Source organism: Arachis hypogaea, chromosome 9 (genome assembly GCF_003086295.3).
Source record: "Arachis hypogaea cultivar Tifrunner chromosome 9, arahy.Tifrunner.gnm2.J5K5, whole genome shotgun sequence".
Classification (NCBI taxonomy): Eukaryota; Viridiplantae; Streptophyta; class Magnoliopsida; order Fabales; family Fabaceae; genus Arachis; species Arachis hypogaea.
The window spans coordinates 109,889,568-109,903,558 of NC_092044.1; the positions used below are offsets into that span (position 1 = coordinate 109,889,568).

The following is a 13,991-nucleotide window of genomic DNA, read 5'->3' on the forward strand; positions in this document are numbered from 1 at the left end:
GAGAAGAAGAAGGAGTAGTGCAGGAGAAGAAGAAGCACGTGAGAAGAGAAGAAGAAGAGAAGAAGCGTGAGGATAGATGAACTTGGATGTCAAAATTGTTTGATGTAGAGAATATCTCTTTGTTAAAATTAAAATAAAGATATAATTGCAAAAAATTAAATTATCTAATGGTGATAAGTCTAGATTGGATTAGGTAATATGTTTTTTTCTTAATTAAAACAGAAAATGGATCTAATATAATCTTTTTCTTTTTAAAATAGAGATTAATTCAAATGTACACCCACACAAATATATATACACTTTTGAAAAAAAAAATAATTATATAACATAAAAATTGCATTGATTTAAAAATAAATTTAGAAAGATCCTACAAAATCTATAATTCTAATATTAATCCCTTGCGGAGAGGACGGGTAACTAGTTCCTTGAAAACGATCTATACGACTTGTATTTGCAGTTGTCAGGAACCAAGCGGGGATCTGTAATAAATATAAATCTTAACCGTTCCTTAATCTACGAACCTAAGACGTTGCTTAATCTTAAATCATGGAGAGCTTCAAAAGCTGGTGACAATCACATGATGTTGTTGAACTTGAACGGTTGAACCCAAAAAGATAAGTGGCCCCACTTTACATGTGGCATTCATTTGTATCCCACCTCAAACCTCACACTCTCAGCTCAAAAATTAAAATTAAAAAATAAAATAAATATCATATCATATCAAAATTAAAAAGAAAAAAACGTATATAAATTAAATAAAAATATTATTTTTTAATTAAAATTAATCATTAATAAATTTATATATATAAATATAGTTTAATTTATTTTTAATATATACATTTTATATTAGAAGCTCATTTTTACGGTTGATTTTATTGTAATAAACACAAATAGAGACAAAGAATGAGTTCATCATCACTTAATCAAGCTCAACATCACTCAGCTGTGTCAGTGAGTGTCTTGTAACAAATTAACAATGGCGTTCTCTTCTTCTATGATTAACAGCTTCATCCTCTCTTCCTTTAAACCCCAACAATCCATCCTCTCTTTTCCCTCCATCTCGTATGGCGATTCCTTCAAACCTCGAAAGCCTCTTCTTCCCTTCAGAATCCGCTCTGTTCCAACCTTAATAAGAGCCACTTCATCCTCTTCTTTTCCCGCAACCATTGCTGAACCTGAAGGCATTAAGGTTTTCTTTCCATTCTCTCTTGGCACTTTCTTTTGTTTTCCGATGAACTATGAAATTCTAACCTCTTTCTTCTTGTGTTCTGAAGATTAATTCAATTCCATCCAAACCTATCAAAGGACAAAAGACTGGTACCAGTGGACTTCGAAAGAAGGTATTTGATTATTTCTGGTTTTGTTGACACGTGAGATTTGAGATTTGTTCCTTTGTTGTTTGTAGCAATAGAATCTGTGCCTCGCGGCACATTATTCTGTTCATAAATCATGTAATTATCTTCGTTGGAGTTTCAAGTTTGATCAACCGAGGTGATCCTTTGACTCCTTCGATGAATTTCTCTTCCAAATATGCTCGATCAAAAAGCTCTTATTTGGATTTCTCTCTCCCGTTTTCACTGATCATTGCTTAGGTGATTGGTAAAGTTATTGATCGACAATGTATCTAGAGTCTAGACTTGACAATGTAATAGAATGAAACTGTTATCTGTCGGGCGTTTAGCTTTGTGTGTATATATTTATGTTAATTGTGTAATAATGAAATTCTTACACCTCCTTATGCTAGCTAGCATCTTGTGCTTAGGCATGTTTATATTGATAAGTTTTGCTTATATTGTTGTTTACTAGTTAGCTGATAATGAGTTAAAAAGCTACAGTGTACGGAAAGCAAGTATTTACTGGCGCAACAGTAGATCTAGAAATCGAAATCTGATAGCGGTATTCCACTTATGATTATATGCATGATTGTTTTGCAGGTGAAAGTGTTTATGCAAGAAAATTACCTCGCAAACTGGATACAGGTTGGTAGGATTCCATTGGGTGTATAATTACATGTTTTATACATAGTTTTACTTTTTCATCTAAGTAAACATTTGTGCATATGTAGGCACTGTTTAATTCATTGCCTCCAGAGGATTACAAGAATGGTGTATTGGTGTTGGGAGGTGATGGTCGATACTTCAACCGGGAAGCTGCGCAGGTTAAGCTTTTGAATGCGTTGTTTTAGCGATCAAATGTAATTTTGTTAAGAAAATTGCTTACCCTGTATCTGATTTCTGCTGCTGTTCTCATTCACTTCAGATTATAATCAAAATTGCTGCCGGGAATGGTGTTGGAAAAATTTTGGTTGGACAGTAAGCATCTTAATCATTTGATTTTTTCAATGAATTTTTCTACAACAAATGTGAAGAACTTTGTAACACAAGATGGCAGTAAATGACATCATCATAAGGATAAAAAATCTTTGATGGACTAGTGCATCACCTTATTGTTCACACTCTTCTAGTGTGTATTAACCTGAATCTCTTCTTAATAGAAATTGAGGACAACTTATCTTTCTAATACAGGGAAGGTATATTGTCAACACCAGCTGTTTCTGCTGTGATAAGGAAGCAGAAGGCAAGCCAATCTAACTAACTCCCTTTTTCCCTGCAGTATTTTAGCATATACCTTTTCAGCTCACATGCTAATCATTTTTCTCTTATACTTTAACAGGCAAATGGTGGATTTATTATGAGTGCTAGCCATAATCCTGGAGGGCCGGAATATGATTGGGGTATTAAGGTGAGTAAATATTTTTTAATTATGGGAATTGACTAATAGGTTATTTGGTATTCCATAAACATAATAAATACAGCTCTGTCGCATAAAGAAGATTTGTCTTGATATATCCGTAGCCAATTTCCATGTTGTGTGTAAGTTTGCCAGTTGGTGTTTCTGATAAATCCTATTTTATTTACCCTAGTTTAATTACAGTAGTGGACAACCTGCTCCGGAATCCATCACTGACAAGATTTATGGAAACACACTATCTGTAAGTGTTTGTCATGCTGTCTTGCTTTTTGCATCCTTATTCTATTCTTTGAAATTATTGACTTGATCATATATTGTCTCGTTAGAGGATGAAAGTTCTCATGTAATATTGCCATTACCAATTTAGCACTTAATCTTTCTTCTTGAACTCCTTACATTACTCTATAGAATTAATTTGTTGGTGATGTTTTTCTTTTTTCATTTTCTTTTTTCTTGAATGGTGCTATTAATGCATCTAAAATCTTGCACACTATTTTGCATCATCAGCCTACCCTGTTCCTATGCGGGATTACTCTAATCAGCCACTAACATGTGCTATCTCTTTTTTTCCCTTCTAGCGAACATATAACTTGAGCTAGGCATGAAGAAAAATAGTTGATATTGATTGGGATACTCATGGAGGAGCATGACCTAGTGACCTGTGCTTTTCTTACCTTAAAAGTTTAATGAAATTTCTATTATTGGGCTTAGATATTCTGCATTCATGCAGATATCTGAGATAAAGATCGCTGATATTCCTGATGTTGACTTATCAAAAACTGGGGTTACAAAGTTTGGAAGCTTCAGTGTTGAAGTAATAGACCCTGTTTCTGACTATTTGGAGCTACTGGAGGTGAGAATAATTTGTCTGTATAATTAGAATCTAAGAGGACAATTCATGTTACTTGATCTTACTGCTATAGCTTCATTTTATTTATTTATTATTCTACTTCTGTGCAGAGTGTATTTGATTTTCAGCTAATAAGAAGTCTTATATCAAGGCCAGATTTTAGGTACAATTTTCTTCATATCTGAATTGCTAATGCTAACATTATGGGATTGCATGTCCCATTTTGTTTCGTATCTGGTTCTCCCCTTGGCCTCTTCGTCTCTTTGTTTCTCTGTCCCTTTTTTTTCTTTTCTGCTTTGCAGCTCTAATTTTCTACAATTGTTGCTTCACATATTCTTGTTTACTGTGGCATTAATGAAAGAAGTTCTCTGTCTAATACATTGCTCTCAATAATACGAGATTTCCTGTTTGACAAAAAAAAATTATTCTTTTAATGCACTGTGATATTTAGTTTCTAGTTTTTTCTGTTTAATCAATCTTATTTGTAACTAAAGAGGTTGACCTTTCTGTTCTTCCTTGCAATTCTTATGGCTTGACTTCCTGGATCTTGCATGTCTTTGTTGGTTGTCTAATCTTTCTTGGTTCTTCTTAAGATTCCATATATAAAATTTATCATGTTTTGAACAAAATGAGCATATCATGGCTGATGTATGTGGCTGGTTATTATGCTCACAATTTATGAAAGTCTCAGTCTTGAAATTCATTACATCTTTTTTATGTTTCAGGTTTACATTTGATGCAATGCATGCAGTTACTGGCGCTTATGCCAAACCTATGTTTGTTGATAAACTTGGTGCAAGTCCGGTATGTTTTTCCCTTTTAAAACCTTTTTTTAATGAGTTGAAAGTAATTTATTTGTAGTTGTTGATAACAGGTTTTAATTATGCAATGTAGGATTCAATCGCAAATGGAATCCCTTTGGAAGATTTTGGACATGGTCATCCTGATCCTAATCTAACGTGAGTTTAGCTCTTTATTTTATAAAATTGTCTTTTCACCCGAAAAAAATATGTTTGATGGATTGTTCATTGGACAGATATGCAAAGGATCTTGTCAACATTTTGTATGCTGAAAATGGTCCTGATTTTGGAGCTGCTAGTGATGGTATGTGAGTTTCATGAGTTTCTTTTGTTTGTTTCTCCCCATCTAATTTCCTCAGTAAACTATTAAAATTCTATTGTATTTGTTGTGCAAATATTGTTATGGTACATTTATGAGAAAGGATCTATCTCGTGTAATGTGCTCCACCACTATTTTTAACATATTGCAGAAGATGCAGTTGATATATGCTTGCACAACAATGTTTTGTCTGTTTACTAAATGTTGTTGAAGTGTTTCATTTTTATTGTTTTTCTCCAGGTGATGGTGATAGAAATATGATTTTAGGAAGACGTTTCTTCGTAACTCCTTCAGATTCTGTAGCAGTTATTGCAGCCAATGCAAGAGAAGCAATTCCATACTTCAAGGATGGTGTTAAGGTAGAAATTTTATCCACTCGTTACTGTTAGGTGTAAACTTTTACAGGGGAAAAAATGCCATTTTCCTTCATTTTAATTTCAGGGTCTTGCTAGATCAATGCCAACAAGTGGTGCTCTAGATCGTGTTGCAGAGAAATTGAACCTTCCCTTTTTTGAGGCATGTTTTAATTTATTTTATTTTGTATAATTGTTTATATTTTCTAAAACTATTTTAAATGGAGTCTCATATATTTATAAGCACAGTTCTTTAATAACAAAGATGGACTTGGGTTCAGGTCCCCACTGGTTGGAAATTTTTTGGGAATCTTATGGATGCTGGGAAGTTATCAGTTTGCGGGGAAGAGAGTTTTGGAACAGGCTCTGACCACATTCGTGAGAAGGATGGCATCTGGTAAGTATTCCACATGTTTTTTTAAGTTTATATAATTTGATTTAATTTTATGTTTCCGGGCTACTATTTTGGTATATCTTGAAATTATTAGAATTCTGAAAAACAATGTTGACCATTTAGAATGGTAACGTCTATGTGTTCTCCAAGAAAAGAAAAATTGTTGTGTATCTTGTGTTTACAGGGCTGTTTTAGCTTGGCTTTCTATTATTGCGCACCGCAACAAAGACAAGAAGGCAGGGGAGAAACTGATCTCTGTGGCTGATGTTGTGAAGGAACACTGGGCAACTTATGGAAGAAATTTCTTTTCTAGATATGACTATGAGGTAGGTGTCATCATGGCTGCAATTGAAGTTTCATTTGTAACATGATCTTGGCATTTCAGTTTTATCTTTTGATTTTCTTAGTAAAATGAGTATGGTTAAGTGTAATGGTTTATTTTACAAATCCATCTCCTTCATGTAGGAATGTGAATCTGAAGGTGCCAATAAGATGGTAGCATACCTACGAGAGACTGCATCAAAGAGCAAGACTGGTGATAAGTATGGTAAGTTGCTACTAACAATTTCTCTTAATCTTGATGATCCTTTCTTGTGTATATCATAAGTGTGAAATTCTCTTGCAGGAAGCTATGTCCTCCAATTTGCAGATGACTTCACATACACTGATCCTGTGAGTTTTCACATTGGTTTACATCTTTTAATTTAAGGTCAAGAAATTATGATTCTTGCTTGATATGGATCCAACTTATTAAATGTGTAGGTAGACGGAAGCGTGGTATCAAAACAAGGTGTTCGGTTTGTTTTTAGCGATGGCTCGAGGATTATATATCGTTTATCAGTAAGTGACATCTGTTTTATTTCCCCACCATTTCTCCCTCAAGAATCTGAAATCCATAGTGGAATTTATGTACCACTAAATGCAAATGTTTGCTATATTTTTTTAGGGAACTGGTTCTGCAGGTGCAACTGTTAGAGTTTACATTGAACAGTTTGAACCTGATGCCTCCAAACATGACCTTGATGCTCAAGTTGCCTTAAAACCATTAATAGGTTATATTCATTTCCAAGCCAGTAACTCTGATGTGCAGATTTGGTATTAACTGTTTTGTTTATCATTTTTTACACCATTGATTTTTCTATTGATATGCAGATTTAGCACTATCTCTGTCAAAGCTCAAAGACTTCACAGGAAGGGAGAAGCCTACAGTGATCACATAATGTACTTTATGTTAATTGTAATATTGCATATGAAGGTTGGTTGTCAAATTCAGTTTTGGTTACTCAAGCATTTTGGAGCAATATACGTATGGTAGTTAACTTATTTGTCAAATATGGAGGATTATTTATGTACCAAAATAATGTATTGTAGTGACAATAATTTTGTGCTCTGCAAAAGGAGCTGATCTATTTAAAATTTTGTCCAATTACATTATGGAGAAACTAGAGTTGCATCTCAAGTATGTTCTATGCAGTAAATACTAAATAGTTAGTCTTCCAATTTTAGTATCCCTTATTTTATTTTTTGATATATCCTTAACAAGTCAAAATTTGACGTCTTCACCTATATAATCCTGAAGGGTAGAGGGTTTGATTGGGTAAATTTTTACGAAATTTTTTTAAATATAATTTTTAAAGATTTTATAGAAAAAATAAAAATAGTTTTATGTTTAGACATTTCATATAAAAATATTTTTTAATTTATTAATTATGTTTAAGTACAATATAAAAATATTTTTTGTTTATTTATAATGATAAAAATAGTTTTTTTAAATAATTTTTTTAAAAAAAGATATAAATTATAATTTAAAAAATATTTTTTTATTATTTTTATTTTTACTATCAAAATTTTGTTAAATATATTAAAAAATAATTAAAAAAATTCTAACAAATATAATGACACCTAAATAAACTCAGAATACTATCTTCAAAAGAGAAACATTATTTTTTTTTCCTGTTAAGTGATATTGTCAAGCATGATCTTTTATTATTTAATATTTTTTTATTTCACTTAAAAAATATATAGTAAAATATCACACTTTTTATTTTTTTTATATTAAAGATAGAAAAATTCGAATCCGCAACCTTTTAGGTGAATATGGAAAAACTATGCCATTTGATTTATAATTCATTGACAGTATCACACTTTTTATCACCAGAAAAAAATTGAGAGAATTTATTTCTATACTAATATTCTTAAGATTTAGAATTAGTTGATTTTTTTACTTAAATATCAGACACAATATTTGTCTTTATAAAAAAGAAGCACAATATTTTATTTATAATCAAATTATTTTGGCTTAAATACGTTCTTAATCTTATCACATCAACATGTAGCTTGTCATAATAATATTTAACAAAACAAACTAAATAAAAACATTTTAAATTGTATTAAAACTAAAAGAAAAATTGACAAGGCCAAAACAAACAAATAAAAAGAATTATTTTATAAGAACCAAAAACTTATTTAACTCAACTATTTTCTATATTTTTATAGGATTCCAACATGCAAGAGTCCCGATCAACATTTTGTCAAACAATTTTCCACTTATTTGCAAAATTATATGACCGTGAGGTTTGAATAAGTTTGCAGTAAAAGTAATGCAAAGGTGGGATGATTGTTGAGGAAGATAAGTGTGAGCTTATAGATGGATATATACGAGACAATAATGAATGACAGCAACATGGCATGATTCATTGATTCTTGGTGGTAAGGCCCATGGCTTATAAAGGTTACAGTGACCCGCACATATTGCTTGTCTCCTGTGGTGGTTCAGACATGGCAAGGTGGCTATCTTAACAAGATCATATGAAAAGATGTACTTCCTTCTCTCTCTCTATCTCCCTTCATCCCTTCATCTCATGACCTCGTCAGCTTTCCATAACATCAAATCTGCCCAATCAACCAACGTTACTTTGGACCATTATTATTTCATATTATCTCCCAACTTTATTTATTTATTTAATTTGCATGTGCTTGCCAACCCAAAGCCATATGCACAAGCAAAATTAATTAGTAACTAATTATAGCATATTGTACAACGTCATATTTTCTTATAGGTAAATACTCATTGTTTTCATATACAGTTGATAGTTGAGAGACGTTAGATAACAATTTAGTCAAACATATAAAATTATTTTACGATTTTCAACAAATAACTTTATATCAAAACAACGTGAATTTTCACATTTTTTATAACTTCAAAACACTGATGTATTAGATACACTACTGAGAAGCAAAATGAAGCAATATGAGTTCCATTATACTAATTGCATTTTGCCTTAGAGAAGCAAAATGAACACTACTTTGAAAGTTTTCCAACCAAAACTTAAGTTTCTTGCTGAGATCCGGATTATGTGTTTGATCTTGAATGAGACAGTATTTCTTCTTGAAGACAGATATTGGCGTTTGACTTAGAGACACAGTTACATACATGGCCAAAATAATAATGAGAATCTAATTGTATATTCAATTATTTCAGGTGAGAAATTAAAGTTGGATTGTGCTCTAAACTTATCTTGTTCTTCATTAGTTGACACACCAGAACCACTACTTTGAGGTGCTAAGCCATCATGCATTATTATTCTAAATTAAGATAACTTTGAGGATGATAAATTTAAAACAGAGATTTCAAAATCTTCATGCTAGTAGTGGAGGCTGATCAGAAATTTGACCAAATTTGGTGGCCTCCGATCCATTTGTCAGATATTTGTATTCTGTGTTACGTTCTTCCATAACCAATTATGTATTATACAGGGGCGGAGCTACGTATAAAGAAAGGGGGTAATTGTCCCCCTAATTTTAATTTTTTACATGTAAATTAGATGTAAATTTTAATTTAGTCCTCCTTAAAATTTTATTTTAGTCTTATTTTATTGTGTAAATATTTTTTGCTCTCCTCTAATATTTTATCTAGCTCCATCCCTAGTATTATATGCAAAATATCTTTGTGACTGCTACTAATTAATTCATGTTTGAATAGGTAGTTTTAATTTGTTCCTAGCAATGCTGAACTATAGAAACTGGAGTTAGTTGAAAAGTAGAACAAACATATCTAGCCTAAAATTTGTTAAGACTATGAAGTCAATGATTGATCTATAAATAGAGTGCCGCAATAAAAAAAATCTCGACAAGTCAACACCGTCAAATGGATTAATGGACTCTACATAATAATTGTGTGAAGAAACTAAGATCAAAGAATAAATTTTAAGATAGAGGAACGTACATATACCACGAGATCTTGTCGGGTACCATGTACCCAAGTTGTAACTGCAAAAGAAAAGAAAATGGATTGGAATTACTCACCAGAAAAAGAAAATTAAAGAGAATCAGTATGAGCACCAAAATGAGGTTTAACATCAGGCATAGTAAAACTCTTCGAGACGCAGAAATTTTTGCGGGGACTGGCCCGAATGAGGATGGGGACGGGGGACAAAATTCCCCTGAGGCGGGGACTCGAGCAGGGATCTCCATCCTATCCCCGCTAATCTCCGAAATTCATAAATTTACTAAATTATCCTTAATAGTTTATTTTTCATATATGTTTTTTAGTCATTTCACACATATATATATAGAAATCTAAAACTCCTAATCCTCATTTGTATAGCTCTTCTTTAATTTAGAAATCTCTAACGTTGTCCATACTCCATCCAACCTCTCTGCAGCCACCTTCTCACCGCATCATCACACCTCATTGTGCCATGATTCTCACCGCGTCGTGTTCTCTATTTGTGGCGTTCATTTCCGTAACTTTATCGTTGTGTCCATTCTCCTCTCTATTGCCGCGTCTCCCACCTTATCCACTTCTCTATCCTTTGACTCGCCGTTGCGTCCCCCCATTGCGTCATTTCGAAAGAAGTCACTGTCTTGTTGTTTAAACTTTTTGTATAAAATCTTGTTATTTTTGTATAGAATGAATACTTACATCTTTATTCATATGAAAATTAATAATTAGTTAGAACTATCAGATAGATGGAAAATGGAGTCCCCGCAAAAAATAAAATCCTATGAAAAATAGAGATGGAGAGCAATATTTTTCCAAGGCGAGGAATAGGGACGGGGACGGAGAATAAATCTGGAGACGAGAATGAGGAGTAGGGAGGTATCTCCCGCCCCACCCTACCTCATTGACATCCCTATTTAAGATAGAATAATGATGCTTAAGTTTCTACGTACAACACATAAAAAGTAAAAGAAGACAAAATTGCATCTGATGTTACTTTGACTTTATAACACTAGTTGTTAACCTTTTGTCTAATTCAAAATACGAAAACATTCACATGCTTTCTTATAAAGTTGATAGTTAAAATTTGTTAGATAATTTAATATATTAAATTAAATTATTATTTAATAATTTTTAACTATTAATTTTATATAAAAATAACTCCATATAAATTTTTATTTTAAAAATAACATTGTATCACTATTTATTACATAGTAGAACGACTATTTAATTATGAAAAAATAATATATCAAATTACAAAAATATTATATGTATACTAAAAATTAATTATAAAAATAATTATTATATATTTATATATAAATTTATATAGTATAATTCATTTTCAATGTATATTCTATATTTTAATATATATATATATGTAACTAATATAGTAACTGATTTTTAGTAGTGTATAACTTTTAATATTTGTACAAAACTTATTCTATTCAATATAACTATTTTAAATTTAATATAATTAAGATAAAATAAATTCAATATTTTTAATTATCTAATATAATAAAATTATCAATTAAGTCTAAATTTTAAATTATCAAATTTTAATCAAAATATGTAATGCACCTTTTACAAATAAACATTATTAAATGCTCTCAGATTAAAATAAAAAAAATTACTTTGTCCAACTAATTTATGTCATACATACTACTAAAATACTATTATTATATATAAATATTTATTGATGACTTATTTTTCAATTAATATATTAATGGAAAAGTTATAATTTTCACGTATAGCACCGAATAATGTTTCTAGTAGGTGTATGTTATACAATTTTCATTTGAAATACATTCTAAACCTCAAACATTAGCATCTTTATATATATAAAAAAAAATTAATTTTTAGATACAAGTGTTTTGCATTTACAAGTTTAATAAATTTAAACGAAATCCACTCATTAAAACTCATCTATTAAACGCGCCGCTTGTTACGTGCCTTTTTAACAGAATTTTAAATCAATTCAAATCAATTAACGCATAAGTATATAACTTCCATTTTTCAAAAGATCTCGTTTCTTTTTTCGAGTTTCTTGCCAAATTTGTTGGATCTCCTTCATACGTTCTCTCTTTGCTTCGTTTTTTTTTTTATTTTCATGATTTCTGAAATCAAGCTTTGAAATCGTTTTGAAGATAATTGAATTTTAGAAATACACCCATTCTTGATGGTTTGCGTTTTGATTGAGGAAGAAGACGAAGAGTGAACGTGTTGTTGAAAGAGCGCGTGTTTTTTTTCGACTTAAAGCAACTTGTATAACTTGTAAGCCAAAAAGGTTTGTATGTGTAGAAGGCCTCTAAAAAAAGGAAAAAATATAGGAAGTCAGCAATTTTATTAAATTATGGTCAGCATGTAATTAGTAAAATAAAAATAAGTGATCCCACATCATTAGATGATATCTCACACAATTAAAAACATCATTAACACAAAAATTGCTAACTCCTAGCACTCCTAACAAAAAAGTATTGCTATCACAATAATAGTTCCATTTGAAATACCTAATTATTCAACAAAGATAAGGAGAGATTATCTCAATTAAATTAATTTAATTAATACACATATAATTCGGTTCCCACGGAAGATACAGTCCTCATTTCAACTCTAAAATTCTCCGGGGTCTTTATCTTCATCTCAACGATTTTTTTTTTGTCTCCATATGCATCTGTATTGTGATCTTCGAATATCTTTATAGATATCTAAATTTACGAATTTTCGTTGTCATTTCTAATTGAAGGAGACATTACAAAACTCTTTCTATTATTTGCGAGCATATAAATATAAATTTTTATCTGTATGCAAACTAAATAGTTTGATATGATATGAAGCTCATCTAAATCTGAGTTTAAACATATAAATGTCGACCATGATACTAGATAGTGTGGTACTGCTTTTCCCACTGGGAAAACATGCACTAACTGTTTATATAATAGAGTGATGATAACGTAAATCGCAGTTGGTGTGGCAATGGAAGTAAGATGGTGATGGAAACTGACACATTTGTGTCCCTCGCAATTATGGAGGAAAGAATACCAAGAGAGGGTTGCTTAATGGATGGCTTAATGAGTAATAAAGCTGCCCAACTACAAGAACCTCATGAGCTTTGGGCCTTACTATTACAAGTATAAAGTGGGTTCCATGTATTTTCATCACAAACAGATAGGACTCTTGTTTTTCTCCTTGTTTTTTTTTTCCTCCCATCAAACGTAGAATCATGATTTGGGTAGTGGGTCATTTGTTGTTTTAGAAATTTTAAATTTGTTTAATGGTTAGTTTATTAGTCTAAAGTAAGTGTTTAGGAATTCGAATTTTATCTGGTGTATATAGTAATTTATTGGTCAACAATAAACCTTTAAATAAAGCTTCAATTCGCAATACCGTAAAAAAAAACTAAAAAGAGAGTACAATAATAGTATTTCCAAATCTAATTTAGTGGCACTAAAAGATTTGGTCTAATAGCATCTACGTGTAACTTGTTTAAAAAGTATATGAGATTCAAATCATGGTTATGACTAGAAAGTGATTATTATAGAACTCGTGAGAAGAAGGAGTATGATGCAGGAGCAAAAGCTACTTTGATGAATGATGACATGAAATTCTCTATATATGTGTGTCATTTTGTTGTTCTTGTAACTTTAGCTGACACCAGCAGAAAAAAACCTTAGTCCCTTTAAGTGTCTTCACCCTACTCTCCCATATATATTAGGCATTGACACTCCTAATATTAGTTCCACAAGATCTGCCATTTGATCCAAATCTAATAATCCAATTGTTCCGTAAATTTCCAATAAGATTTATCATTAGTATTAGTATACTAACAAGTGTTATATTCATGATTCAGTTTTGGTAGAGACACATGATAGTGGCCTAGTGGGACTAGTCAGTGTTAGTAGTTAGTACTTGTGTTTTTGCCTTTCGTAATATGTATCAACTTACTGCAGTTGCTTCCCCTTAAAAAGGTTCAAGACCTCTCTCAAGCATACAATGAGTTGAGGGTGGGAAAGTGGCAACAAGCACTATGAAAATTAATAATCACACATTCTACATATGAAGTCCATCATAAGGGTTTTAAGACAGTCTAAAAGTACTTAATAATCGCTGTATCATTTAATAAATACTTGTACTTATAAGACCAATAGATAACTAAATCAAATAATAAAAATTATATATCATGATATTAGATGTACAAATATTTTTTTAATCAAATCTAATTAAATTGAGATAAGCCCAAACAAAAAAATGTATCTATGCATCGTTGTTCTGCTTCTCTTTGTTTTTTAACATAAAAAATTTTGT

The 13,991-nt window shown here is 31.2% G+C and overlaps 1 protein-coding gene and 1 long non-coding RNA gene across 2 annotated transcripts; both read left to right on the forward strand.

The window, feature by feature from the left end:
• Nucleotides 1-523: 523 nt before the first annotated feature.
• LOC112711701 (phosphoglucomutase, chloroplastic) lies at nt 524-6,926 on the forward strand. The gene is made up of 22 exons (XM_025764408.3): nt 524-1,189; nt 1,275-1,340; nt 1,935-1,979; nt 2,066-2,158; nt 2,260-2,312; nt 2,526-2,577; nt 2,674-2,742; nt 2,924-2,992; nt 3,482-3,604; nt 3,712-3,764; nt 4,327-4,405; nt 4,496-4,560; nt 4,638-4,705; nt 4,961-5,079; nt 5,162-5,236; nt 5,355-5,470; nt 5,652-5,793; nt 5,933-6,014; nt 6,093-6,139; nt 6,230-6,307; nt 6,414-6,519; nt 6,620-6,926. The coding sequence occupies exons 1-22, from the start codon at nt 977-979 to the stop codon at nt 6,685-6,687; spliced, it is 1,881 nt and encodes a 626-aa protein (XP_025620193.1). The 5' UTR covers nt 524-976; the 3' UTR covers nt 6,688-6,926.
• Nucleotides 6,927-7,967: 1,041 nt separating this feature from the next.
• LOC140175371 (uncharacterized) lies at nt 7,968-9,326 on the forward strand. Its single transcript, XR_011866079.1, has 2 exons — nt 7,968-8,285; nt 8,949-9,326. It is a non-coding gene; the product is annotated as an uncharacterized lncRNA (long non-coding RNA).
• Nucleotides 9,327-13,991: the final 4,665 nt, after the last annotated feature.